Source organism: Numida meleagris, chromosome 2 (genome assembly GCF_002078875.1).
Source record: "Numida meleagris isolate 19003 breed g44 Domestic line chromosome 2, NumMel1.0, whole genome shotgun sequence".
Lineage (NCBI taxonomy): Eukaryota > Metazoa > Chordata > Aves > Galliformes > Numididae > Numida > Numida meleagris.
In genome coordinates, this window is record NC_034410.1 from 27,318,308 (window position 1) to 27,345,514 (window position 27,207).

Here is a 27,207-nt window from a genome sequence, read left to right on the forward strand (position 1 = left end):
ACAAAATTCAGATCTGTGAGACAATCCTTAGCAACACAATGAAATGCTTTAGTAGAGGTCACCATCAACACAGAAATCATCAGATTATCATAATTTGACACAATATCCATCGCCATTAAAAATATATATATACCACAGCAAGCAATAATATAATTGATGTTCAATGTTCTTTCCTTCAGGTAGGGAGAAATGATTTCATAGAGGCCTGATTAAAGTGATCACTATTTTTGTATTCAAATGATTTTATTGATACAATAATGTGTAGATTCACATAACTAAACAAAACAATAGAACAGATTTCATTTATTAAGCATTGCTGGTACACAGGATGTTTTCCTCCCAATCCAGCAGGCTTCTGTAACCATGAAATTTTTCCACAATTTTTTATGGCAATTTTAGGTTGATTCTTAGTTTGATCTTACTTTGAAATGCAATTAAGTTACTGCAATGTGATATGTGCACTGTTGTGTTCTGTTAGTATTTACACCCAGAGAGAGGTATGCACCAGACAAAGGTTTACAGACATATATAGACAGAGAGACTGACTCTATCACAGCGATATCTGAACTAAGTCTTTGTTCTAGGATCTCTAGAATTAGAATATATAAAAATAAACATCATAGGTATCCTCATGAGTTGATATATAAAATAAATAGCTTTATAAGTTTTGATAACTGAGTGGCAATTTTATAGCTGAAAAGCACAGTCAGTACATAAGACTAACCGCACAGACTTTCACCTGTAGAAAGTGAGTTACACAAATTGCTTCAGACAGTGTGAGATTAATCAATTCCATCACCCCCAAATTAATTATACAGCAATTATTTTCTGATGTTTTAAATGTCTTCTGATTATGTCTTACTCAGTAATTCCCAAAGTGCCTACATCTTAATATGATTTCCGATGCTATAACAAAAATTGCTGATTGTTTCTTACTAGAATAACTTTGTTCACACTTAATCATCCATTTTATCAGTTCTTAGGTAATAGTTCTAAATATCCCCAAACTAGTAAAGCCTATTTTTAAGTTTTTACATCAATTTATTAAGTTTACTTGTGAGCAGTATTTTCCACACAGCCAAGAAAAAATGGCCACCTATGTGAAACTTTTGAGTATCTGTAGGCGGTAATTTAAATACAAAGCCATTTGCACTCTCGGGTAATAATTACGATTATTATTATAAGTTTGTGAGACTTTTGGAATGCAGAGGTCCTAAACTTTTAGACACTTTCTTTCTCAGAATAAAATACAATTGAAATAAAAACAAACATGAAGTATGAGGTCAATAAAAAGAAATAAAAGCAACTTAGAAGGAAACTATATTCTCTAAAATATCTAGATGGAGAAGAGACTTTTTAGAAGATATTGTTGTTTTTAGGAACAGACCTAATTTCAATTCCCTCCAACTGGATTTAAATGCAAACATACAATTCAATGTGTGCCTCCACATTGACCATCAGTGAGTTAACTAGGTCTGTAAAAGAACTAACGAACATACCATTTTAAGTTTATAAACTCAAGCAAGATGAAATGAAAAGCGAGGAATGTAGACCAGAAAAAGTAATGAGAGGATCAATTCCAGTGCACAATTTGCCAGTTGAGGTGGCAGTTCCACAGTGGTTTCACATTACAGTACTCATTTTGCAAATGGGTGGGAATACTGAGGCCCTTTCAAGAAGGAAGGATCTTAGAAGAGAACTTTAAGTGAACAGTAGGAGTCACTGGGATAGTATGCTTGGGTCAGGAAAGTATATGATAGAGTGAATAAGAAACATGAAAAGAAAACAAATAGCAGACTGATTGCCTGAATTAGGGTCACACACAAGCAGAATAGAACTTCTTGACCTTGCGCTGAAGAATCACATCCTTAGATTTTGGAAAATGAACTTCAGATCATAAATTCTTAGACTTTTTTTGACTGCAAGTACCAGACAAGCCCCTGAGCAACCTGATCTAATTAGACCTACTCTGAGCACAGAGGGCTGGTTTGTATGACCTTTAGAGATCCCTTCCAACCTAAATTATCCTTTGATTCTTCAATCAGGAAACATACATTTGATCTGTGTTTATCAAATGTCTGGTGTCTGAGACCTTTGGATGCTAGCACAGAACAAATAAATAATAGTCACTAACTGCCAATTTCTTCAAAAGTTTAATATAAAGTAATACAAGGAATGGTTTGGTCAGCCTCAGATTATTCATTGGCTTCTAAAAATGCCATTTTTTCCCCCTCCTTATACAGGAGAGCACAGGAAAAGCAATGGCTTCAATAGTATAGTAGACCTGCAAAAGAAGGAGATCATCAGAATGACGATAATGGTACACAGATAATCTTTGATTTATTATAAATCCATAGCTAATCTACTCCATGTTTTAATGAAGCTTTCTTACTGGTAAGCAGCTGAAGCCACTGAAAAATCTTTTTGACAGCATGGAAATAAATTATTTGCCACTTCTTCAGCTCTAACAACTATTAAAAGTTATTCTAAGTGTAAATACAAGTATCTGAATACTCATGAAGACTATGATGGGATGACTCCCGATTCTTGTACAATGGGCCATTAAAATTGTTTCATTTGTCTCTTGCAGATTTCTGCAGCATAGAATGCATCACCAAGGGGACACAAAGCCAATACAGTAGCAATGAGCTGTGCCTTCTCAATATCATGGAAAGAAGCACACCTAGAAAATGGCTTCCTTGCAGGAATCACCTACTGGCGCTACAGATGGGTAGCACAAATTAGTGCTATCAGAGATCACAACATATAAAATAAATGACAAAATCTGTACCTACTTGGATTTTACAATGAAGCATATACCTCCACCCTACTACTATTTTTCTTATGTGCAATTTCAAGGACTTCTGATGATAATAAAAAACTCTCCCACTGACACATATGAAAGACGAGCAGTGTATGTAACCCTGTTGCCTGGAAATAGTAGGTCCAGAAGTAGTTGGCGCTAAATTTTAAATAAAATTATAGAACTCTTTCAACCTTTCTACTCTCACTGTGTAAATGTGAAAGTATTGTAAATCTTGTTGACAGTTATTGCCATATCTATTGGCACACAGTCAGAAGCAGTTTGAAAAGTGTTGTGCAGCATAGCTACTGCCCATTACCTGTCTCACTATATTTTCTTACAATTTATTTTCACCCCGGCAGGCAGCACCTCACAATGCCATTAATTTGTTGGGCAGCTCATGCTTTCCAATACAGCCTACTTTACAATGTGCTCTTATAAACAACCTGGTGGTTTACTGGCAATGCCTGACAGCATCAGGAGGGAGGCTACGATTTAAAGGCAGGAGGTAAAAATGGAACACTTCACTGGGACACAGTCTGACTGTATCTGACTTATCTTTAGCACAAATGCACAAAGTCACCAGAATTACACTTAGTCTCCATAAATATCTGATTGTAACAACACTACCATAGTGCTTTCTGTAGGTGTGGTTGTACACATGCTTTTCATGCTTTTGCTGTACAACATTTTGCTATACCATATTCCCTAGCAGATCACAGGTGCTTATATGAAGGGGAAAAAAAGAAAAGAGAATCTTAAAATTAATCGTAACACCAACTATGAAGAAAAAAACTACAAAAATCTCTCCTTGCAGTGTAATTAGTCACTAGTAAAATACTCGCATGATGCCAGTGTATATTTATAGCTCAAGTATACTTGAATGGTTAACACAAGTTATGGCAGAGTGAGGAAAAAAAAAGACAGAACAAATGTAGCTTTTCCTTTAAAAAAAAGTATAGCAGACTGAACTTGACATTTTTTGCTCTGGTATATGCTTCCATTTCTGCATCCTCTTTCTTTCTCATACACAAACACTAATTTTCTGTTGTAAAATCCACTTCTACCTCCAGTAATACAAGTGTGTATACAACCAATCTGTGTCTTACCTGGTTCTTCATATAACCAATGTTTTTAGAATATTTTACCTTAAAAAAAAAAGTAATACTGATGTATACATTAACTCACTCTTCTGTAGTTACCCAAAATTAAATTGCTGTCAGTAGAACACCTTTTGCAAACACTCAAGGAACCCGAAATTTTCTATTAAGAAGTAACAGGAAACTAGAATGGATCAGAGGGCATGATTATGTGCCACAGCAGCCAAAAAATGATCTGCTAGAATATTATATTTTTATTTCTGTATATTTAATCTAAAGACGATAGGCACCTAGGGCAGGGTTAAATAAACAAACAGTATGAGTAATACGCTATCAGACATTCCTAGAGAATACTTGTCTGACATTAAACAAATTGAATATTTCAGAATGGTTGTTGCAGTTTTTTGTGCAAAGGTCACAGTGCAAAAACGTGTTTGGCATCAGAAAATATTACTGAAAATCTAAACCATATATGCATAAATCTGGTCAAATCTAGGATTGTTGAGGGGATGGCAATCACCCACAACATTCACATGTACAGAGAGGCTAGAAGAGTTAAAATAGTCTCAGTCTTAAATTTTTCCAACTTTTCTACTTCATTTTTATAATTTTCCATGTGCTTGCTTTTAACAGACCAATTCCTTAACTCACACAGGAATCTAAATTACAATAATCACATACATTCCTTTCCCCAAGAAAGGAAACACCTGTTGCAGTTAATTGCTGACTTTTTGTAAGCTTTTGGAAAAACAATAACATTTACAAATAATTTATATCCGAAAAACTTCCGAAGCAGAGAAATACATCAACTATAAAATAGATAAGGAGCTCACAAAGTATGCTGAAACAGTAACAGATGTTTTCATTTTGTTAATTAAAGAAAAACTCTGCATTAAAGTACCGTAATAGATTTTGGTTTTTTTTTTAATAACTAAGATGGTGGCTAGTTTTTGACCTCAGACAGGTTTAGCATTTCTGCAATAAGAGTTAATCATGCTATATATATGAGAAGTATGATTTTTTAAGGTGTCTGTGTAAATGAATCGGTATACAATGTAGAAGATATCTCCAACAAATTATTTTATTTTATTTTTTTACGTTTGCTGTGGAATGATGGCTGAAGTAGAGGAAAAGGCACTTAGTTATGTGATTGTAAAACCTAAAGTGTCAATTAAACATATCTGTTAAAGTATGCACACACACTAGCATTTGTCCTCTGAAACCTGTTATTTTTTCTCATACACATTTAGAGATACAGAACATGTAGAATTCTACTCTGAGCTATGGCATGTTAAAACTCCTTGGTACAAATCTGCCAATTTCACTGGAATTACTCCAGAAAGGAGCAATGTCCCAATGCATTTTGTCCAAGCGCTCACATTTTAAGAACAGCATAGAGAATTTTAAATAACAAATACTTGTCTGTTATGTTAGAAAACTGAGTTCTAGACTAACCACATCGCACTATTGCCACTCTACTGGGTGAGCTGCCAAAACACAGTAGCATAGATCAGAGAAAAGACCAGAATGAAGAAACAATAGAATTTATAAAAGATAAAGTTTGGCTTTTCTTTTCATGTGTAAAAAAGCTATTGTAGACTTTTACATCTAGGCAGGTGAATTTTCAAGTAAAAGTTGAGTCTTTACATAAACATCAGCAAATCTGCAGCCTTCAGTACTAAAAATGGAAGAAAAGAAGCTGTAAGTACTTACTTAAGTACTGACTTACTCAAGTGAATAAGGTGAAAGAGTCACAAAGGGTTCCCAGCAAAACCAGATTTAGTCATTGGGCCTGTTGTGAAAGATGTCAGACCAGCCTTATGCAGAAGTATGGCAGACCCAGCCCAAACTTAGATAGGATGCTGCATCATGCACTGTAGAGGGGCCTGCGCTGCTCCAAGAAGCTGGCTGAAGGTTATTCTAAGAAGCTTAACCACATCAGCAAGATGAAGTTTTCAGTGTTTAGCAGCCAAAGAGAGTCCTAGCAGAATATTGCGTTAATGTTGTTGGCACAGACTTAGCTTAGTTTGCAGGTTACACTACAGGTATTCCCTAATACAATAAGTAATTTCTGACTTTTTGGTTGGTACTTCACATGCCATCCCTCCCACCTTCACCTAGCTCTCTGTACAAACCAATTTACTTGGGCTTTTTTTTTCTTTTTATACAATAGCTAGAGTTAATTTCACCTACTACATTTAAAGTCATAGGAGTTATACGTGTAAATCCCTGTACTTAGAGGTAAGATAGTCCTTTATGCCATTTTAATCAATCTTCGTCATGGGTATGTTACTTAATAGCTCTGTCTTCCTATAGAAAATGAGCAACTTAAGGGAAATGAAACTTTTCAAAGATACATTTTCCTTCTGGCAGTCTGTGAAATAAACCATAATTATCCTCTTTCAATGAACAGCGTTTGAAAGAAAATGAACATTCTCTGCTCCAAAAGGTAAAATACAATGGCAATCTCAATTGCCTTGTAAATAAAAGGAAATGGTTTTTCTACTATGATCTACATTGCACAGAAACATATATGCGTGCTTTATAAATATAAAACCAAATCAGACTATCAATCAATTTTTCAAGATCCTACTGCTTTCTGATAACAGTAAAAATCAGTATTTCACACAAATATAAATACAATTCCTTGTTGCTAAAATATTCAAAGTGTATTATGAATTATGGACTCTATCCCCCAGGCTGATCGGAGTACTTGTGCAAACAAGGCTCTTTTTTGAATACAACACCTCTTGAGTAATAAAGGTATATAGAAGAAAAGAGGATATCCTAAAGCTCTGCTGCTGTGATGGAGAGAGGGAAAAAGACTTCTTTTTATCAGCATAATCAAAATGTGACAGTCCAGTAGTACATTCTCTTGTAAGGAGAACTGCTCTCTTTAACAGCATGGTAAAACGAGTATTTTGCCAAGATCTTACAAACAAATAGGTGCAATACACAATTTAACTGAAAAAAATAGGATAATGTGCCATTTACCCCTTCTTGATATCTGAATCTGTTGATGCGTTAAATGCGTGCACACAAAAAATAAAGGAGCCAAATCTCCTGTCATCAGTAGCTAAAACAGTGCAAAGGTACTTGAACACCATCTCACCCCTCAGCCAGCTAAAATGCAACCTCTGAGTTAGGAAAATTACCTCTATACTGAGAAGCCTTTCTAGTTACACTTACCAGAGCCAACGTTTTGTCATGTAGAGTAGCTCAGCACCTTCCTCACTTCTATACCATGTCTAAACTCACAAATTATCGCTTAAAGTAAATCAATAGAAATTTGTTAATGCAGAAATATGGAGCGACTTTCTATTATTATTATAATTGTCTCCACGGATATACGATACTGCTGATTAGTAGTAACACACAACAATATGAAGTGCTCGACTCCACAGCTCCTAGAGGAACCACCGAAAACCAAACTACTGTACCAGTGGAAACAACTTACTGTCATCATGAGCTACTGCTGACGAAAGAGGCACAATGGCTGAGTATGTGTGCAAAGGAAATGGAATATTTCAGCAGGCCATTCAGATTTTTAAAAGGTGACAAAATAATGCAGTCTAAAGAAGGGGTAGTTCATAACTCCACTGCATGCTACTCCATTTCCCAACATTGCCTATAATACAATCCTGCAAATAGCCATTCCGCAGCTCAAGTCCCCAACACCTGGAAGCTATCCTCCAATCAGGATTTACACATACACTGGAAAGACAGATACTCTGCCATGGTCCTTTCTGTATAGTAAATTAGTGACTACAGCATTCGTGGAGATGTGAGACAGATCAGCACCAGATCTAGAAAAGAGAACATGTTTCAGCTCAACAGTCTCACCTGGCAGAGCAGTGCCTGGTTCCCATTCCTTCTCCAAGGACCGTGTATTAATTAACTGTTGCCACATGCGATATGCACAGAAATTCATTTCAACATCTAGTCAGCTGGAAGTTAGTTGTCTCACCTGGCCTAATGCTCAGGCTCCTCTTACAGTAAATAGAAGTACCTCAAGTGAGCACTGCATTGTACCTAACTTAGACCTCTTCTTTGAGTATGGGATAAACACTTGCGTTGATTCTATCTATTTACCACAAGGCTGATTTTTAGACACTAAAGTTAATGGTATCCAAAGCTTGACAGACCTCACAAACATTTGATTTTCTGTCAACAGCACACACATAATTTAGACAAGAAATTTGATGTTTAGGATAAAGCCCTCGTTTATGATTTAAAATGTTCAGAATATCTATGGTGCATGCTTGGACAGAAAAAAAAGGAAAAACAAAAAAAAAAACCCACTGTTTGAATAAATTTAGGAATATATTTCAAATGCTTAAAGTTTGAAGAAATATCTGGATTAGAAGAGTTAAATATTATACTTAGGAGATTTCTCTGTCTTCCTAAGTTCCACTGAGGACAGAAAATAATTTTCCCCCAAACATGAAAAATACTATTTTCAGAATGTGTAAGGAAAATTTAGGAAAGAAATTAAAATTTCATACAAGGATAATCTTATGTTATTTTCCAAGCAAGGAAATTCAGGTATATAACTAAATGGAGTGGATATGTAAGTGAAATATTCAAAGAATCTTAGATTCATATAACGCTGTAACTCATCATACGTAAGTCTCCTACATTTTCACACTAGAAATAAGTTCTGAACGATTATAGAACTTAACATTTATGTAATCATAGAATCATAGAATATCCCACGTTGGAAAAGACCAGGAAGGATCATTGAGTCCAACTCCTGCCTCCACACAGGACCACCCAAAAATCAAACTATATGTTTGAGAGTGTTGTCCAAATGCTTGTGGCCATGATTACCCGGAGGAGACTGTTCTTTCAGGCTGGAAGGGGCTTTGAGCAACCTGGTTTAGTGGGAGGTGTCCTTGCCTATTTCTGGGGGATTGGAACTAGATGATCTTAAAGGTCCCTTCCAACTCAAACCATTCTATGAGTCTATGATAGTGCCCAACCACACACTGGTGAAGAACCTGTCCTAAGACCCAACCTCCCCCCCCCCATTGCAGCTTCATGCTATTCCCCCAGCTCCTGTTGCTGTCACCAGAGAACAGAGATCAGCACTCAACAGAAGCTGCAGGCTATCTTAACGCCTCCCCTCAACTTCCTCTTCTCTGGGCTGAATAAACCAAGCGACCTCAGCCCCTCCTCATAAGCCTTTCCCTCTAGAACCTTCACCACCTTGCCCTCCTTTGGACACTTCCTAATAGTTTTATGTCCTTTTTGTACCGTGGTGCCCCAAATCACACACAGTACTCAAGATGAGGTCACACAAGTACAGTGTAGAGTAGGAATAATACTAGATTCTTCTGAACCTCATACACTTAATGCTTTGACCTTATTTCACATTTAAATAGATTATACATAAACAGACATATGGATACCCTTCCATTTTATCTTTTCTAGGACCTGAAGTTTATCTACCATAATCCTTCTAAATTTAACCTATTTTACTGTTTATTAAGTTAACTTGTTTTCCTCTCTCTTTCTGATCTCTATGTTAAATAACTTCTAGGTCTTCGTAGGTTACTTTCATTAGGAAAAGAACACCAATGCTAGATTTTCATTCTTCATACTTCTTTCTTATCATTACAAATACTTCTTTCCTCAAAAATAGGAAGTTTTGAACAGAAGGCAGTCTCTTTGGTTAGCTAACACTTTTATAGTCAAAATTCAGCTGAAAAAGCTGTCTTCCTCTTTGCTTTTCCTAAGAAATGCATCAACACATTTTCTTTTACTCTGTTTGGTGCTTTCTCTTTCCTCGGGTTCACTGCTATTTTTCTGTTATTCTTCATAGAAATAAGAACCTTAACGTATGTTACTCATCAAGGTATTTCCAGCATATACATCCCCATTGTATCTTGTTTTACTTGCAGATATCTCAGTTTGTGTACAGATTCTTCCTGAAAAAGGACCATAAGTGCTTCGGAAGCTATCTAGTAATTTTGAGCCTCACACAGAACAGTGTGCAATTACTAATTATTTCCTTTGCAGTTTAGTTGATTTAGCTACTGTTTTTTCTTGGATAGAAATATTTCTGCTTGCTCCAATTCTGAATATTAAATGTATTACTTCAAGTTGTTGAACATATGTTTTGATAAGGTAGTTTGCTAATTTACCATTTTCTCCTCTTTTCTTTAAAGTAACAGAAATAACCTACAACATTACTTACAACATTACTACAATGCGTAGGTGTGGATTATATCAATACTATGTATTTTCTTCAAACTATATACATATATGCATAAAAATACCTAGTTAGAATTGTCAAGGCTGCAAGTAATGAAATTATTTTATTTCAATGCTCTGTCTAAACAGCACTGTTTCTCTAAGTTCAACAGACTTTCATATATCAGAAAGAAAATACCTATGTTTAGTTATTTTTCCTCCATGATAACGTGGTAATAGGTTGCTCAAAACTGCCTAAACAAGATAAAAAATAAGAAAGATAAGGTATTCTATCCATTACCTTATCCATAGCTTTCCATTATTATAGTCTTATAAATGCTTTGTACCATATCATAAATAACATAAACTTCCACGATACTGAATTTACACTGTATGCTGAACTGGAATACAGTTTCTAACTTCTTCAGTGTAATTAATTCATATTTAGAGAGCTCAGAGTTCATAATATCTAGTGAATTACAAACAGCAAGGAGAAATCAAATGGACAAAGTGTAGTTTTTGAAAGACTGCCAGAAATGCAATTAGTGTGCTAGCCCACAAAGCTGACAAATTATTTTGAGAATTCTTGCCATGTGGAGATTTAGGATGAAATGTTTCTCTTCTCCTGTAGAATGGAATTTGACAACTAATGAAAAAGGTATTTTCTCCTTTTCTACTATTTATGGACATTTTGAAGTGTTACAAGGCCTTCAAACTCTGTGTGTACCCTGCTTTTGACTGTAAAATCATGGGTATACAGACAGCTCACTATTTCTAAAATTGTTGCATTTTCATTCAGAAAGTCAAAATACAGTTGTTAACCAAGATTTCCACACAGAGGTATTGAATCAGATCAGTAAGCTTGGTTTATGCCTGGATACTGTGATAAGAATGCATATTATCTCAAAATAGTCTAGTGGTCTGGCACATTGCTGAGCAATAGCTCGTTGCAGCTCTTTTAACAAGCTGCACAGATCAACTTGTTAAGGACTTGTTAAGTATCAGTGTGCCTGATGATGTACAAAATACAGAAGAAGGAAACATTGCACTGAAATATTTACAGGCAAAAGTTTTCACCCATTCATAGTTCATAGACAATGCCTTCAAGAAGGAGTCCACTGAGGTGACTGAAATTAGTCTTGCGAAAAAAGGTTATGTAGATGCTCGCGATGATATCTTTAGAGACTGAAAACCTTAAAAGAGATTCCAGTTCAGGACAGGGCTCTAGATGAACTTCAGCAATGAAAGCAAAACAAAGTAATGAAAGCAACTCCTACTCTACTCAGCAATAAGTTTAATAGAGAAATTTTCAAAAGAATAATTTCCTCATATTACAAAAGGCTTGACATATTTATTTAGTGCCCCTGTGAAGAAGAAAATTTTGCTGCTTAACACCTAACGTAAGTGGCATATCTTTCATGGAAGATGTTGTCATGATTCAGTTTATGTTTTGGATGTCATTTCCTAACAGTAAGTAGTTTAGTTATTTACATTTATGTTTTTCAACTCATAATTTAGTTTATATGCAGTATGTTCATATTTTTGAGCAGTAATTTTTGGCATTTATCAATATCTGTGTATATTCAAACAAAATTCCTGCCCAAATAACGTTCAAGGATAGTTCACATTTGTAACTAAATTCTGTACTTAGAAAAAAAAATGACTGCAGATAGATCACAGATATGTACAACTTAGAAATTAAAGAAAAAAATATAGTGCAAATGTCAGACTCATAAAGTCAAAATACTAATTGAATTGTCTACCTTCATGGAGTGACACATATCTGTAGTTACACTTTTTTATTTCTGATACATCAATTTTGTGCAATACAAATGATTCGGAAATTAAAATTAAAACAGAAATTTAAATTAATTAATTAGGAAAAAAAAAAAAAGAATGCTCTCTATACTTCTGCAAAGGAACCAAAATAAAAAATGCAGTATTTGTTCCCATTAAAGAATTCAATAATGTTTAATACATTATAGCTAAAAAAGGTTTTATTACCAACAATTTATGGTAACTGCATAAATGTTTTCATATATGTTTTAATTTGAAAACATAAAAGCCAGTTAGCAATTCAATATAAAAATATGAGAGCTCTGAAAGTAATGCCTCCTATTTTATTATGTTGGTCCATGACGTCAAAGGCAGATGTTAGTGGTATGGCAGTAGAGGTTGAACCTACCAATATTCCATGAACATTTGTTGCTGTGTGACAGATGGCAGCAGGGGGGCAGTCTGACAAAATGGTGTCTGACATGGAAGCATGTATGAAGCAAAGGTGCGGAACTGAATTCCTCCATGTGGAAAAAATTGTACCCTTTTGATATTTATCAATGCTTGTTGAACACTTTATGGAAATCAAACAGTGGATGTCAGCACAGTGATGCAGTCGGTAGTGTGATTCAGCAGTGGTGACATCAATGTGAAATACAAGCCACATTCTGAATGGCCATGCACAGCCGTCACAGCATGAAATGAAGAGTGTCTTGATCAGCTCAACTGAGTGAATCAAGTAATGTTGTTGATTATGTTGAAAAAATCATGTTTTGTAGCTGAGAATTTGCTCTATCAAATAGTGTTATTGTGCTCTTTGCATCAATTGTAGTTTCCATGGAAATAAACTGGAGGCATTACTTTTGGAGCAGCCCTTGTAACAATACTACCCACGTACTCAGTGATGAGATATATGTGCTCCAGTTTACTGAGGAGTCAACCTCTGCTTTGAAACTAGCCTTGGTTCAAGCTATTTCCATCCACAGCACATAGTTTCTACAGTATGGGACTTAATGTTGCACTATGAGCACTTCCATAGCTCATGTAGACTTTCTAATAACTTTGATATTTTTCAAAGTCTTTGATATTATTATCATTACTATTTCCTGTCCAGGAAAACAACAACACCCTCTATATGGGCTCCAAAAATAGTCACTAGTTTGAAATCATGCTACATATGTAACAGAGAACAATTAAAGAGATTATAATAATTTGTTTTGTTACTATCAAATAGGGAACTGTCCCATCTCACTATGTTCAGAAGAAACACAGAAGGAAGTATTTTGATGAACCCATTACCCATTAGCCTGCTTCTGTATCCTAAACACTGGAACACTATACAGAGATTGAAGCATACGTAGAAGCAAGAGTAGCTCAGCAGCTGGTAAGACTTCAGGTGACAGAGCATATTGGTAAGTTACTTTGAGACACTGAGAACATGTGAAATTACAGAATCACAGAATGTAGGGGTTGGAAAGGATGTCTGGAAATCATTTAGTCCAACGCCCCTGCTAAATCAGGATCCCTAAAGTAGGTTGCTCTGAAAATCATCCAGGCAGGTTTTGAGTATCTCCAGGGGAGACTCCACAACCTCTTTGGACAGTTTGTTCCAGTGCTCTGTCACCCTCAAAGTAAATAAGTTCTTTCTCATGTTTGGATGGAACTTCCTACCCTATATTCCAGTTTGTGCCCATTCTCCCTTGCCCTGTCATTGGGCACCACTGCAAAAAGCTTGGCCCCATCCTTCTGACAACTTCCCCTTAGATATTTATAAGCATTGATAAGATTGCTTCTCAGACTTCTTTTCTCCAGGCTGAACAATCCCAGGGCTCTCAGCCTTTCCTCATAGGGGAGATGCTCCAGGCCCCTCATCATCTTTGTGGCCCTCTGCTAGACTCTCTTTAGAAGAATCTTTCTTAAATTGAGGAGCCCAGAATGGCACATTGTACTCCAGATGTGGAGTTATTATTCCAGAGCAGAGTTAGAGGGGGAGAATAACCTCCCTTGACCTGCTGGCCACATTCTTTTAATGCACCCCTCCTGGGGTACCATGGGCCTTCTTGGCTAGAAAGGTACACTGATGGCTCATGGCCAAGTCATTGTCCACCAGAACACACAATTCCTTCTCTGCAGAGCTCCTTTCCAGCAGGTCATCCCCTAACCTGTACTGATGCATGCAGTTATGTGTAGGACTTTATACTTGCCCTCCTTGTAAGGTTCTATAAGGTAAGGAACCATAAGGTTCTCTCTGCCTAGCTCTCCAGCCTGCCCAGGCTTAGCTGAATGGCAGCACAGCCTTCTGGTGTGTCAGCAGACTGGTGTGTCAACACTCTGCCCAGATTCATATCATCAGCAAAGTTGCTGAGGGTGCACTCTATCCCTTCATCCAGGTCATTGATAAAGATGCTGAGTAAGACCAGGCCCAGCACTGACCTTGGGAGACCATCACTAGCAACAAGGCTCCAACTAGACTCTGTGCTACTGATTATGATCAGATTATGATCTGAGCTCTGCCAGTCAGCCAGTTCTCAGTGCACCTCACTGTACACTCATCTATCATTCACTTCCTAAAACTGCTAAAACACACCGCAAATTTTGGGTCCTCACACATACTGCAAGCTCAAAGCCATAGAAAACTACTTAATTCCTAAACATTTGTCATCCAGGTAAGCTTGCTAGATTCAAACCACACTGCATATTAATTAAGATATAACTAGAGTTTTAAGAATTGTTTCTGATGAAATATAGAAAATAGGATATCCAAAACCAGTAAAAGAACCACAGTAAAATCAGGCAGCTAAAGTCCTGACCTTTATTAAGTCTAAGGATGCTGGAGCCATGGAAGCAGGTGATACTATTTCCATAGAATAAAAAGCAAAGAATGAGGAAAAAAAAAAAGTTTTTGAAGTCTGGTCTGTTCATCCCTTAGTGTGAGCAGAACAGTGTTTTTAAATCACCACAATTTGTGACATATAATGATGTGTTAAAACACCTGGTGTTCAGATTCTGTGAAGTAGAATAGAGATTACCATAAGGGTTTCTCAAGTGTTATTATTATAACAAAAATATATAATAAAATATAAGGAGCAAATTCTCCTAATCACCAGTAAAGTAATGCGTCCTGAAAGGAAGGATGACACCCATGTAAGTAAGCTATGGCATTTGCAATGAAGAACCTCACACAGCATCACAGTATGGTAACATAGAACATAGAAGTAGCTTGCTTTTGTTACTCTGAAGTAATTTTCGACAGCCTCAGGACAGTTTGTTAGAAACAAGGCATGATTATTCCCAAGTTTTATGCACACTGAAATTTATAAGCATTTAAAATGCTCAGTAAGCATTTTCTGTCTCCCCAAAACTTCAGGCACTTTTAGACTAGCAGAAAACAGTGCCACATGGTGCGCTTAGTCTGCTAAACAGGTAGCATCCTATCTAAAAAAGCACGTTTGCAAGTTTATAGATTGTAATTGTCAGCATGTCTCTGTTTATGCCTGCGCTCCAGTGCTTCACATCAGAAAAACTAAATGCACAAGAAAATAAATCGTTAAGAGCTGTCTATCCTTTCTCTTGACAAGAAGCAATGCAAGGGCAATTATACAGCTGAGTTGACTGTATGGAGCTAGATGGCCAATATTAATCTTTAAGCATACCTTGGCATACAAACTTCAGTTCCTTGGCATCTGTGACAGTGGTTCTTTTATCCGATCTCTTTTTTTCTGTCCGACGATGGCTGCGTCTTTTCTTTGTCTCCCCCCAAAGATTTGATCCACCATGCATGCTTGGGATGTTCAGAATGGCAATTCCTTCCAGAGAAATATTGATCAAGTCTAGCTGAATTCCATCACACTGATTAGCATTGAAAAAAAAAAAAAAAAGAGAGAGAGAGAGAAAGAGAGCAGTAAAAGAGAAAGAAAAATCAGAATGTTCTACCAATCAAATATTCTTCTTCAGCGATTCATCAGTATTAATGTTTTATTTGGTGTTTATACCTAAAATATATATTTACATTTGTAAAGGATGCATTAGGTGTATTAGGTAAGGACAGATCCTCATTGAGCAGGCAAATCATGGTTCCTATTCAACTTCTGATTGCTTGATTGAGGCTACTTGGTACAGCCATCTTGTTACCTGATACTTATACATTGACTCAGCTGAAATACATTTGTAGCAGACAAATATTTATACTGCAAAAATTGCTACAGCAATAACTAGTATCCCCTGCATACAAGGTCTAAGCGGGATCTGAGAGCACAGAACACCGCACAGATAGTAGTTTGAATCCAAAGGCACAACCAGTACATTAGTGTAGAGCTAAGCCTGACTACTAACCCACAGTAAGAGGTAAGAGTAATAAAATGCTGATGCAGGTACAGTATCTCTCAACCCAGGACCTCCATCAGCAGTAATTATACTAGTTCCCCAAAATATATATCAATGCCAAAGGAAAACATGTCCATCTCTGGAATGCTCATTGAGTTTTTTCAGTATTTCTTTCACATTTAGACAAAGGAGTACTATTCAGGAATATGGGGCCAACTGCAGTTGAACCTGCACATGGAAGGTAAAGCATCCAGTTCTACTTACTAATTCACTGAACCAGGCAAAGTTCCCAGGATTGGTACATATACTTGCATCTCAGCTAAAGGTCGATTAGCTTAATTCCTCATGGCATAGAGCACACAGATATCCTTGCGAACTACACACACCTTATTGCATAAAATAGGATATCTTAGAAACAGACCTACTCCTGCAATGTTCTGCAAGCCAGTAGGGGGTCCAGCCATGCACTGAAAATTGATTAAGGGTCTTATTTTGTAATTCGAATACATAATAATCAGGAAGAAAACTGGAAAAATAATTAACCATGCTTCAGTAACAGTCCACTGACATTGTGCAGCTTGCTGCTCTGTGGGTCACTGGCACTTTTTCCTCTCCATTTATCTAAACCATTATCGCAGCTTTGAAGAAACAGAAAGTAGAACTCAAAAATAACTGTGCAAAATTATTCATTTACCCTGGAAGTTTCTCAGATCACAAAACAAAGCTGTATTATAACACATACTCTGCATCTTCTTAATCTTTCTAACAACACTGTAAATCTGGAGAGTGAACCATTTTGACATTAAGGTTTCCATTCCATATTTGATCTTCAAGAATTAAATTTCACACCTGTGGATTACATGCATAGAAGGAAACCTTTAATGTGAAAAGACATACCTGGAAATGAGCTGGCAGTTATGGCAACAACTATAAGTTAAAGTGTAACTTCTTAATTACATTTTTCTGGCAATAAAAATGGCGTAGGTCTTCAGTATTATTTTGAAAGTAAATTCATGGAGTTTTTTTCCTCTATTTTTTATATATATTAAATATTGAGATGATTTATTTTACTAAAAATTCTGCTCATGTATACTCTCACTTACTCCTATACATTCTAGATAAACAGATATTAATTTCATAATTAAAAGTAATCTTGTGTAAATACCCTGCAGGCCTCAATGAATCAAACACATACTGTGTGTCAGGCCTCCCACTGTCTTCAAGTGGAATGTACTGGCTGGATAATTAGATAGTACATATTTTTTAACCTTATTTGCATGCATATTATATCTTTTGCACACTGACAAGCAGCAGTAACAACAAAAGTCAGATTACCACAGGGAATTCCCACAAAGAAGTCTTCATTCCTTATAATTTGCAGCCTAAATTAAAATAATTTGATCTTTGACAAGGATGAAATGTCAAGCAGAAGGGGGTCCTCTACAAGCCACGGCCTGTGGCTTCTGAAATCTGCCTAATTTATGTCAGTCACTTCTTAATACATATTTAAGTATTACACGAGAAAGATGATAAATATGCAATCTGACACCTTTGGTATTTCCCTGCTGTTAATTTATAAAGGTCTGGCGTCCCCTAAACTGACTGGAATTATTTAAATAAAAGAAGAATTGTGAAATAGGATGGTGCAGAGTCTGGCTTCCATTTTCACTCAATATAGAACACAGCAGGTAGTACACTAAGACAATTATTTGAGTAGGCCTCCGAATCCCACAGTGATGGGGAACTTTCCGTATTAGCAAAAGGAGCATTTCTTTTGTTCACACACAGACAAGAAGTTTGCACTACAGGTAGCTCTGCATTGTCTTAACACATTCATATAGTACAAGAACAAAACTCAATGTGCTCTGCTCCTTTTATTATTATTATCGTCATTGTTATGAACAACATGGTTTCAAATAATGCAATGATACTGCTAAAAATAAAACACGGAGAATGCCTACTCGGATTAGAAATAAACATTAGTGTTCCTATTCTTTTTTTCTTTTATTTTTTTTTCCTGGCTTCAGTCCCTATCCAGGCATTATATTCTACACTTCATTCATTACATCGAAAATGTCCAGATCATTCCTACTTTGAGAAAATATTCATGTAACTAAGTGCAATATTATCCAAGACTACATCATCATTTTTGCCCCTTTCTCCCACCTATTAACGCCAGGTGGTATAAGCAGGCTTCCTCTGCTCACACGATGGTTTTACAGCAGGTATGTACCCCACTTACACTGGATCTATGGCTAGTTTCATTAAATATCCTTCACATACCACTTTTCTTTCTCTTTTTTTTTTAATGTGGAAATATAGTGTATGTGCCAAAAAATGTCATTATCTTATTTTTTTCCCCCCTTAGAATCTATGTTTCTCTTCTCAAATTTTGGATCCCAATTTAAAACTAAAAGCACCTCTCATTTTGGATAATGCTTTAGCATATACTTTCCTAGCTTACCGTGTACCCTAAACAAAGAATTACTATACAGAATTTAAAATTGTGTTCTCCATCTCAAACAGAAGAAAAATACAGAACTTAAAAGAAATGACTGTACATCAGGAAAGCCAAGCTCAGTTACGTTAGAAATCAAATACATGGTTAAACAAATATAGCAAATGTTTGATCATTTTCTCCCAGCTTGGAGATACAGATCCTTAATCTTCATGGGTTTTGTTCATTCAAAATTTGGCTGTAGAGCAAAAACTTTCTTTGTGGATTTTATTCAGTTTGGAATGGGTTATCATACACCAAGCTCTCATTTATAGCAACATCCCCAAGCATGGGGAAGAAGGTGGGAAAAAAAAAAAGCAGATGAAAACAGCACAACTCCTGAATTTTTATAACATACAAATGAGAAACATTAGACAAGCATGCTGTTCATTTAAATGTAATTTACTCAAAGTAATACCTGTAAAAAACAATTCTTGTCCTAACAAACCTCTCCTAACAATTCTTGTGCAAACATTTTGGAAATTATATGATTTTTCCTCCTAATTGTAGGAAAAAGGAGAATGGCCATGATAAAGAAGGTGAATAATAACAAACATTTTATATGCTGACAAAGTAATATTTTATTTGTAATAAAAATGTTACTAATATGAATTAGTAATAATTATGAACTTGTTTGAATACTTGTTTACTTTGGTATGTTTACTTTTCAGTGGTTACAATCGGATGGTTTAAGAAGATTGCATCAGGCTATATAGGACTTTCACTGAATAGAAAATATTTTATTGGGAAAGCCAACAAAATTAATATTTAGCTAAAGGACACATTTAACATCCAATATATTCAAAACAAAACAAACAAGGTGAGCATTTATTCTAATAATTAATCAAATATTTATAAATATTTATAGGCTACCTATACTTAAATGTGTGAAGCACTGTCTTAGAAATCAATATATTTATATTTTTTAATTTTAAGGAAGCATGTGTGGAACGTTTCTCTTTTATAAAGAAAATAACAGTCTAACAGAAAAGTCTGGAACCACAGGCCTTGCAGGTTCAGTCTCAGTGTTTGCTACCATTCTATCACCAGACCCATGGTCCCTTCAGATCATTTCAGACTATGCCCTTCAGTAGGTTTTGACTTGACACTTATACTCTTACCATACCTCTCCAAGTGCTTCATACTACTGTACAAATACTCCATTGACATGAGCAGTTTCTCATTACTGTCGGTAAAAGAGAGCATCACAATCTTCTTTAGAAATAATTCCATTATTTAACTTAAATTATTAGGTTTGCATGTCCACTGATATCACAATTTTCATGTACTTATTTATAAATATCAGCCCCCCCAAGCAGCTTATGTAATGTAGCCAATTATTCTATCATCCATCAAAGTAGTAGTGGCACATTATTTTAAATTCCTATTTTGTCTGTAACTATCCTGTGTCTTTACAGTTAATGTTCAATGTATAATGGAACAATGACCTCTCGTGCAGAGGGAAAAGCTATTTAATGAAGGGGAATGATTCAAAAAATATATATTCTTTAACCTTTATTCAGGAAAGTAAGTACAATTTTAGGGAACTGAGTTTTAAAGGTTATAAAAACTTGGGATCTAGAAATAATAAGTTTTTTTTTTTATTTTAATCCTGCAGTAGCTCTCACTCCCTCCAACAGTCTTTCATTTTTCCATCCGACCTAGCCACACTCCCTATTGATTTTTAATGTTATATTTCACCTCTTGACCTTGTCTACTGTATTAAGACTTCACTAATCATCAAACTGAACTTTGTTCCAATGTTCAGGGCTACACTACAAATAGACACGATAAAAATAATATTTTGGAATATAGGGTCGAAAGGATGTGCACTGATTTGCCTTGTTGGATTCAGGCACTCTGCACCCTTGCTCCCTGTATTTCAGCCAAACTAGTGACATTTCAAGTATAAAGGCAACAATTAGCTTCTTACTTCTATTTCTACAGATTCATGCAGCTTCTTACAGGTGGCTGAGAAAGTTTCCGAAGTGCCAAATTCAAAATACCAAAATTTGTTCTTCATTCTGAAACAAAAAAAAAAAAAAGAAAAGAAAAGAAAAAAAGATCTTATTCACTATCAATATGTGACAAAACTGATCATCCTGTCTTCCATTATAAGTAATGGCAAAGGCTTGGGAACATGTGACATCCCATTTGAAATAGATGAGCTCATAATTTTCAAAGCTTAAATGTTGGTGTCAAGTTGTATGATATCCCCTAAAGGGATAACAAGAATGTGTTGAACTGACAGGTTCAAATGTACCTTTGACTTTTCTTTTTCAGTGACTATCAGAATATTTTTTGTCACTTAACTAGTGACATGCCTCTGAAAAATGTATCGATTTTATTTCATGTCTTACACCTACTATATGATTTCTGATTGATGGCTAGAATCTCTATCCCACAGAGCGCTAAATGTGCAAGCAGGGCACTCCCATTGTGGAGAAGATCCAAGACAAAAATGTAGCTTGCCTTACCTTAGCTAAAGGTAAAGGTAAATTGCTCATGATGACAGATGAGATATTTGAAGAAAATAAAAATTCAAGATCTAACAATCTTTAGATATTTTGCAGTAGGAGCGGTGTATTACCAGATAATTAACTCATAAGCACATATTAAATAGGTGATGCAATCTGCATTTTGGAGTTCATTAATAGATTCTACAGAAAAATAAAACAGAATATGCATAGATAGCTCCAAAAGTAATGCCTCCTATTTATTTCCATGGAAACTATAGCAGCTAGAAAGAGTACAATAACACTATTTGATAGAAGAGATTCTCGGCAACAAAACACTTTTTCAAAACAGTCATCCCCAGTAGCTATACATTTCCACCAGCAATGAATAAGAGCCTGCATGCCATGCTCGTAAAAGTCTGTACCAGTGGAGGTGACCCATTGTTTCACAGTTGCTATGATGGTGTCGTTCCTAAAGCAAATCACTTGCACTGCACTCACATGCACTGTTCAGTCACCCTAAACATTCAGTAAGTGTCAATGAATATCAATGGACTCCATTTTCTCTGCACTGAGGAATTCAGTTCCACACCTTTGTTTCATATGCACTTCCATGTCAGACTCCATTCTGTCAGACTGCCCCCCTGCTGCCATCTGTCACACAGTAACAAACATAATGGAATATCAGCGGGAAGGTTCAACCTCTACTGCCATGCTACCAACATCCACCTTTGACGTCATGGACCAACATAATAAAATAGGAGGCATTACTTTCAGAGCAGCCCTCATAAATGCTAGGAAATTACTTAGTTTATCATCACAGCAGGAAGAGATTACAATTTTTTTCTTCTTGAATACATAAAGACTGCATTTCTGTTTTACCAGATTTATTGCATACAGTTCAGTACAAGCAGGACACCAGCAGTAACATTTCAAATAAGTACTTGCAGTTTTGTTTAACTATCAGAAGCAATTATTATTCTGTAACAAAATGAGAAGCTAAATAGAATACAAAAAAAAAGGCACTGGATTAGAATTAATTATTTTAGAATTCATTATTCACACCTAGGAATCAGATATGAACACAGTGCACCCACCTGTTTCTCTGACACAAATACAGTGCAGTATGTTTGGAACCTGGAAATACTGACTTTGCTTGAAGTAGGAGCAAAGAGAGAAGTCAAGGCATGGATGACTGACATATACGCCAGCAAAAGTACTAATTCTACCTTTGGTATGTGTTTTGGATTACATGAATTTAAGTCTTGTTAGTAGCTCTTAAAATCTCCTTAATGGCTTTTACAGTCACAGCCATGCACAGGAGGAAGGGGCACTGCAGTACTGGCTACTTCCAGAGACCCACTGGTCTCAACAATTTCTGGTCACTTCCAGAGGTGTGCAGGGATGTGCAGCCTGGGGCGGGAGACATAAGAATAATTAGAGAGGGAAATAATAGGAGAGAATGGGACACATTTCTGTAGAAAAAAAAGTCCCAATATTTCAAAACTTTTTTTGCACAGAAAATCTGAATATGTTTGGAAACAGTTTCTGAGGATGGATTCTGTCCATTCTGCTCTAGGGTAAATGAAATTCTCAAAAGAGCTCCATCCAATAAAACAGCCCATGTCCAACTCAGCTTCCACACTCCAAGAGACTGAGAGTGGAATTGATCTGATATAGGCTCCTAGTACACCTACAGATTTGTTAGCACTGCTCTATTCATACTAATGTGCATTAAAAATACGTATAGTTCTTTCATATCTAAACAAGGGAGAAGAAAGTACGGAGTTGGGTCCTTTTGAAAAATCTGGATGCTGCTATTTTCCTGCTACTTTCTACACAGGAACAATGAATAATGAGACAAAACAAAAAACTGATTTAAGATTTCAGAAAAATACGATGTCATTTATTTTGATACTATTTTAAACCAGCTCTTTGAGAGCATTTCCTCATGCCATTTTTTTTAAACCACAAACAAAGTATCTTTTTTTATCTGTAAATTAGAGAGTTGTGCATTTGAAGGGTGATCTATTCAGTGGATAAGGAATCAGTTGGATTGTCACAGCTACATGGTTGAGGCCAACAGTTCTATGTCCAGGTGGAGGCCAGTGATGAGTCGTGTCCCCCAGGGGTCCATCTTGGGACCAGTGCACCTCAACATCTTTATCAATTACCTAGATAATGGGATCAAGTGCACCCCAGCAAGTTTACTGATGACACTAAGCTGAGTGGTGTAGCTGATTATAATAGAAGGAAGTGATGCCATCCAAAGGGATCTGGGAAAAGTGGAACCATGTGAACCTAATGAGGTTCAAAAAGGCCAAGTGCAAGGTGATGCAATCCCAGATATGTGTGGAGACTGGGGGGTGAACTCATTGAGAGCAGCCCTGCTAAGAAGCACTTAGGATTTCTGGTGAATGAAAAGCTTAACATGAACCAGCAGTGTGTGCTTGCAGCCTGGAAGGCCAACAGCATCCTGGGCTGCATCAAATGAGAGAAGGCCAGCAGGATGAGGGAGGTGATGGTCATTCTCTACTCTGCCCTTGTAAGGCCCCATCTGGTGTACTGTGTCCAGGTCTGGGGCCTCCAGCACAAGAAAGACGTGGAGCAGAAAGAGCAGATCCAGAGAAGGCCATGAAGATAAAGGCTCGAGCACCTCTCCTGTGAAGAAAAGTTGAGAGAGCTGGGCTCGTGGTGGAAAAGAGAGGACTCCAGAGATACCTCCAAGTGGGATAACAGTAGTTAGATAGCTTCTAATCAGAACAGGGACTGACTGCAACAGGACAAGGGGGAACGGCTTTAAGCTAAAATAGGAGAGATTTATATTAGATATTAGGAGGACATTTTTCACTCAGAGGGTAGTGAGGCACTAGCACAGGTTGCCCAGAGAAGCTGTAGATGCCCTGTCCCTGGAGGTGTTCAAGGCCAGGTTGGATGAGGCCCTGGGCAGCCTGATCTAGTGGGTGACAAGCCTGTCCATGGCATGGGGCTTGTATCTTTAAGTTTCCTTCTAACTCAAGGCAATATGTGATTCTATGATCTTTTCTTTTTTTGGAAAGCCTACTTTAAACCAGCTTCTTAATACTGTAGGTAGTAAAGTATTTGACTTGCACAGAGATAAAATAGACAGTTAATATCTTAGCACTGTTCAGAATTTATAGTTTCAAATTCGTGTACTTTGAGTTTAGAAAAATCAAAAGTCAGCATTGACAGTGGTTTACTAGAAAGTGTATATCTATAAATCAAAACCTTGTAGAATTAGATGACAGAAGAGTAATTGCATTCATCACATCAGTTTCTGATGGCACATGTATTTCTTGTCATTGTAATACACCCTGTAAGAGTCTATTAAGCAAAAAAATTGTAGCCTTGTTAGCCTGTCGTCCTTTCCTTAGTTGACTAAATCTCTATCAAATTTTCTAGTAAGATAGATATAGATAGAAATAATTTTATCATTCATTTTCAGAAGTATTTGCCAACTCCCTTTGAGTCATTTTATTCAAATGAATTTTATTGAACAGAAAATTGTAATTAACCTTTTCTTACACATACAAAGCACAGTTAACTGTAAAGAAATCAAGACAAATTATACTAAACTTTCCTTAAACAAGATTAGTCATTATTATTATAGTAAATATTTCAAGGGATGTTGTCATGTCTACTTTTCCATCCTAGAGCAGCTTGTAATTTTTAATTGTTCCAACTTTTACTAAAAGATATAGTCTATTCCAGTTTAAAAAAAAAAAAAAGCACTTTACATCACTTTTTGTGTTAGGAATAGGAAAGGGAATAGATTATTTTACAGGAAAGTGTTTTTGTATATGCTTCAAAGTGCATAGCTAAACTCTTAAACATCTTCGTTTGAAAATACAATATAAATAAAACATCAATCATGATTAAAGGCTGACCCAATCCCATCTAATGCTGCTATTGGATTACAGTATGACAAAATATATACTGTCTATGGATGCAGGAACAACAAAACCAAACTTCTTTCAAGAGCCTAAATACTTTCTTTGCTGGCAGCGTTCCACACAGTAAAGTACTAGTCAATTTTCTGTTAAGTGGAATGAGCTTCTTAAACAAGGATGAAACCAATCAGCAAAAGAGAATGGAAGGGCTAACACTGCCATTTCTTACAGCGCTTCTGTACTGCAGATAAGTATCAGACTTAGAAACTTGGAGATGTTTCTTGGAAAAGTTCAGGCTAAGGTTTGGTAATCAAGGCAAAATGATCAAAATAAACTGTGATATGGGCTTGCTCCATTATCAGTTAATCAAAAACCCCCCTACTGCTAAAACTATTTTATATAACCTTTCTGATTAAGCAATTATGGGGCATATAATTGAAAAATAGTCCTGTATCTAAATATGGAAATCATAAATACTTTATTCTGCACCTGAAGAGCACATATACTTAATTACAATGTGTACACTATCAGAATGTAGGGAACAATAGATTAGCAATAGGATGCTAAGGTGGTGATAAGGTGAGACAATAAAAAAAAAGAATATTTTTTAACACAAAAAACACAGCCATATTCTGGATTTAAGGGACTAGAGATTGGGGTAATCACTTATTACATTTTTAAGTTTATTGCAGTGTTTACTGTTGTTTGTTTTTTTTTTTTTTACTTACATTTCTTATTCATATACCTACTATTTATATTTATTTCCACTTTATTTTAATTATGCAGTGTCAAGCTTCAGTTTCTACACTGGGAATTGTATCACTGAAATTTTCATAACTTTTATAAATTTTTTTATAAAATTTCAGTTGAAATACCTGGACTATTTTTTAAAATGACTGAAGGAAAACAGGTATATTCACTTATATTAATTGTGTTTGATAACATAGACTTAGAACTGCTTTGATACTGCTACACTTTCAGATTTTAAATTTAGCACAAAGATGGCCTTGCCATAATATACCTCTGGCCATCTGTGTAAAATACATACAGAATTTAACTATACTATGACCAATTCCTTGAAAAGCTACATTCCATAAAAAGTTCACTGTTAGAAATCAATCCCTATCAGAAATCTGTGCAGAAATACCTGCTCCTGAACACATAGCACTTTGTTTCCTTCATGAACTATACTGGTTCTCCAAATCCCTAAGCACTGTGTGCTCAAAATATTTTTATTGAATTACTGCAATTACATTGCAGAAGGAATGTTTGTTTGCCAGAAAGTGTCAACAGTTGATCTCAGACTATATCATAAACTTGTATAATCTCTTAACATAAAGTTTTCATCCTAAGAGTAGTGTTTATGAACAATACTGCACAGAATATAATTAAAAAAAAATCCATGGGGGAAAAAAACAACTCAGGAAAAAGTATTCCAAAAAGAGAATGCTTATCATCCTATTCACCACAGTTCTAGAAGGTGCTCAGAGGTCACCTGACTCTCTGGATCCTTTTTCTCCCTTGATCACTCTTCTGTCCTCTGTTCAATGGAAATGTGAAAAAATGTGTAAAACTCCCTCTGCAGACAATCAGAAATGTCAGAGAGGTGTACAAATATGGAGATGTGAGGTATACACATATTTCCACAGTGGAGAAACCATGAAGTGTCCAAGGTGAGAAGCATTTGACAGATCTATGTAGAAAAAAAATGGAGATCATCATCGGGGAAAATGAGGAATCAAAGGAAAAGAATGAGAATAAGATAGGAACTTAATTTGAAACGGCAGTGAAGTTCTGCAATGCTGAAAGAAAAATGATGATAAAATGGAAAAGGGAAGAAAAAGAAAATAAACCTAAAGGAGGGCCAAGTAAAACCACACATATCCAAAGTCTGAAAATAATAAAGTCTGAAAATGAAACTAGGAGCACAGGAAACATCATATTGGGCAAAAAAGCTGAATATATGTTCCAATATTCTGACACTGATGGTACTAGGGACATCAGAGAAGAGTATAAATATCCACGTAGCGTACAGTTGAGAATAATTTAGTTCTAGGGAAAGTTTATTATTATTTATTTTAATTTAGATAGTGCTCATTTATGCCATGAAACATGAAATAATATGGGGCGAAAAAAAAGTCAAATT

At 36.0% G+C, this 27,207-nt stretch overlaps 1 protein-coding gene and 1 long non-coding RNA gene across 8 annotated transcripts in view; one reads left to right on the forward strand and one right to left on the reverse strand.

The window, feature by feature from the left end:
- LOC110394375 overlaps positions 1-2,781 on the forward strand; it is a 65,961-nt gene extending 63,180 nt beyond the window's left edge. Inside the window, exon 4 of the long non-coding RNA XR_002435579.1 lies at positions 2,591-2,781. This is a non-coding gene — a long non-coding RNA (uncharacterized LOC110394375). The remainder of the gene's footprint in view (positions 1-2,590) is intronic.
- Positions 1-27,207, reverse strand: part of DGKB (diacylglycerol kinase beta) — a 347,802-nt gene that overhangs the window by 63,094 nt on the left and 257,501 nt on the right. For all 7 annotated transcript variants that reach the window (XM_021388186.1, XM_021388187.1, XM_021388184.1 and 4 more), the window contains 2 exons: positions 20,628-20,718; positions 15,528-15,723 (listed from right to left, as the gene is read on the reverse strand). In XM_021388186.1, the coding sequence (XP_021243861.1) occupies positions 15,528-15,723; positions 20,628-20,718 (287 nt within the window). The remainder of the gene's footprint in view (positions 1-15,527; positions 15,724-20,627; positions 20,719-27,207) is intronic.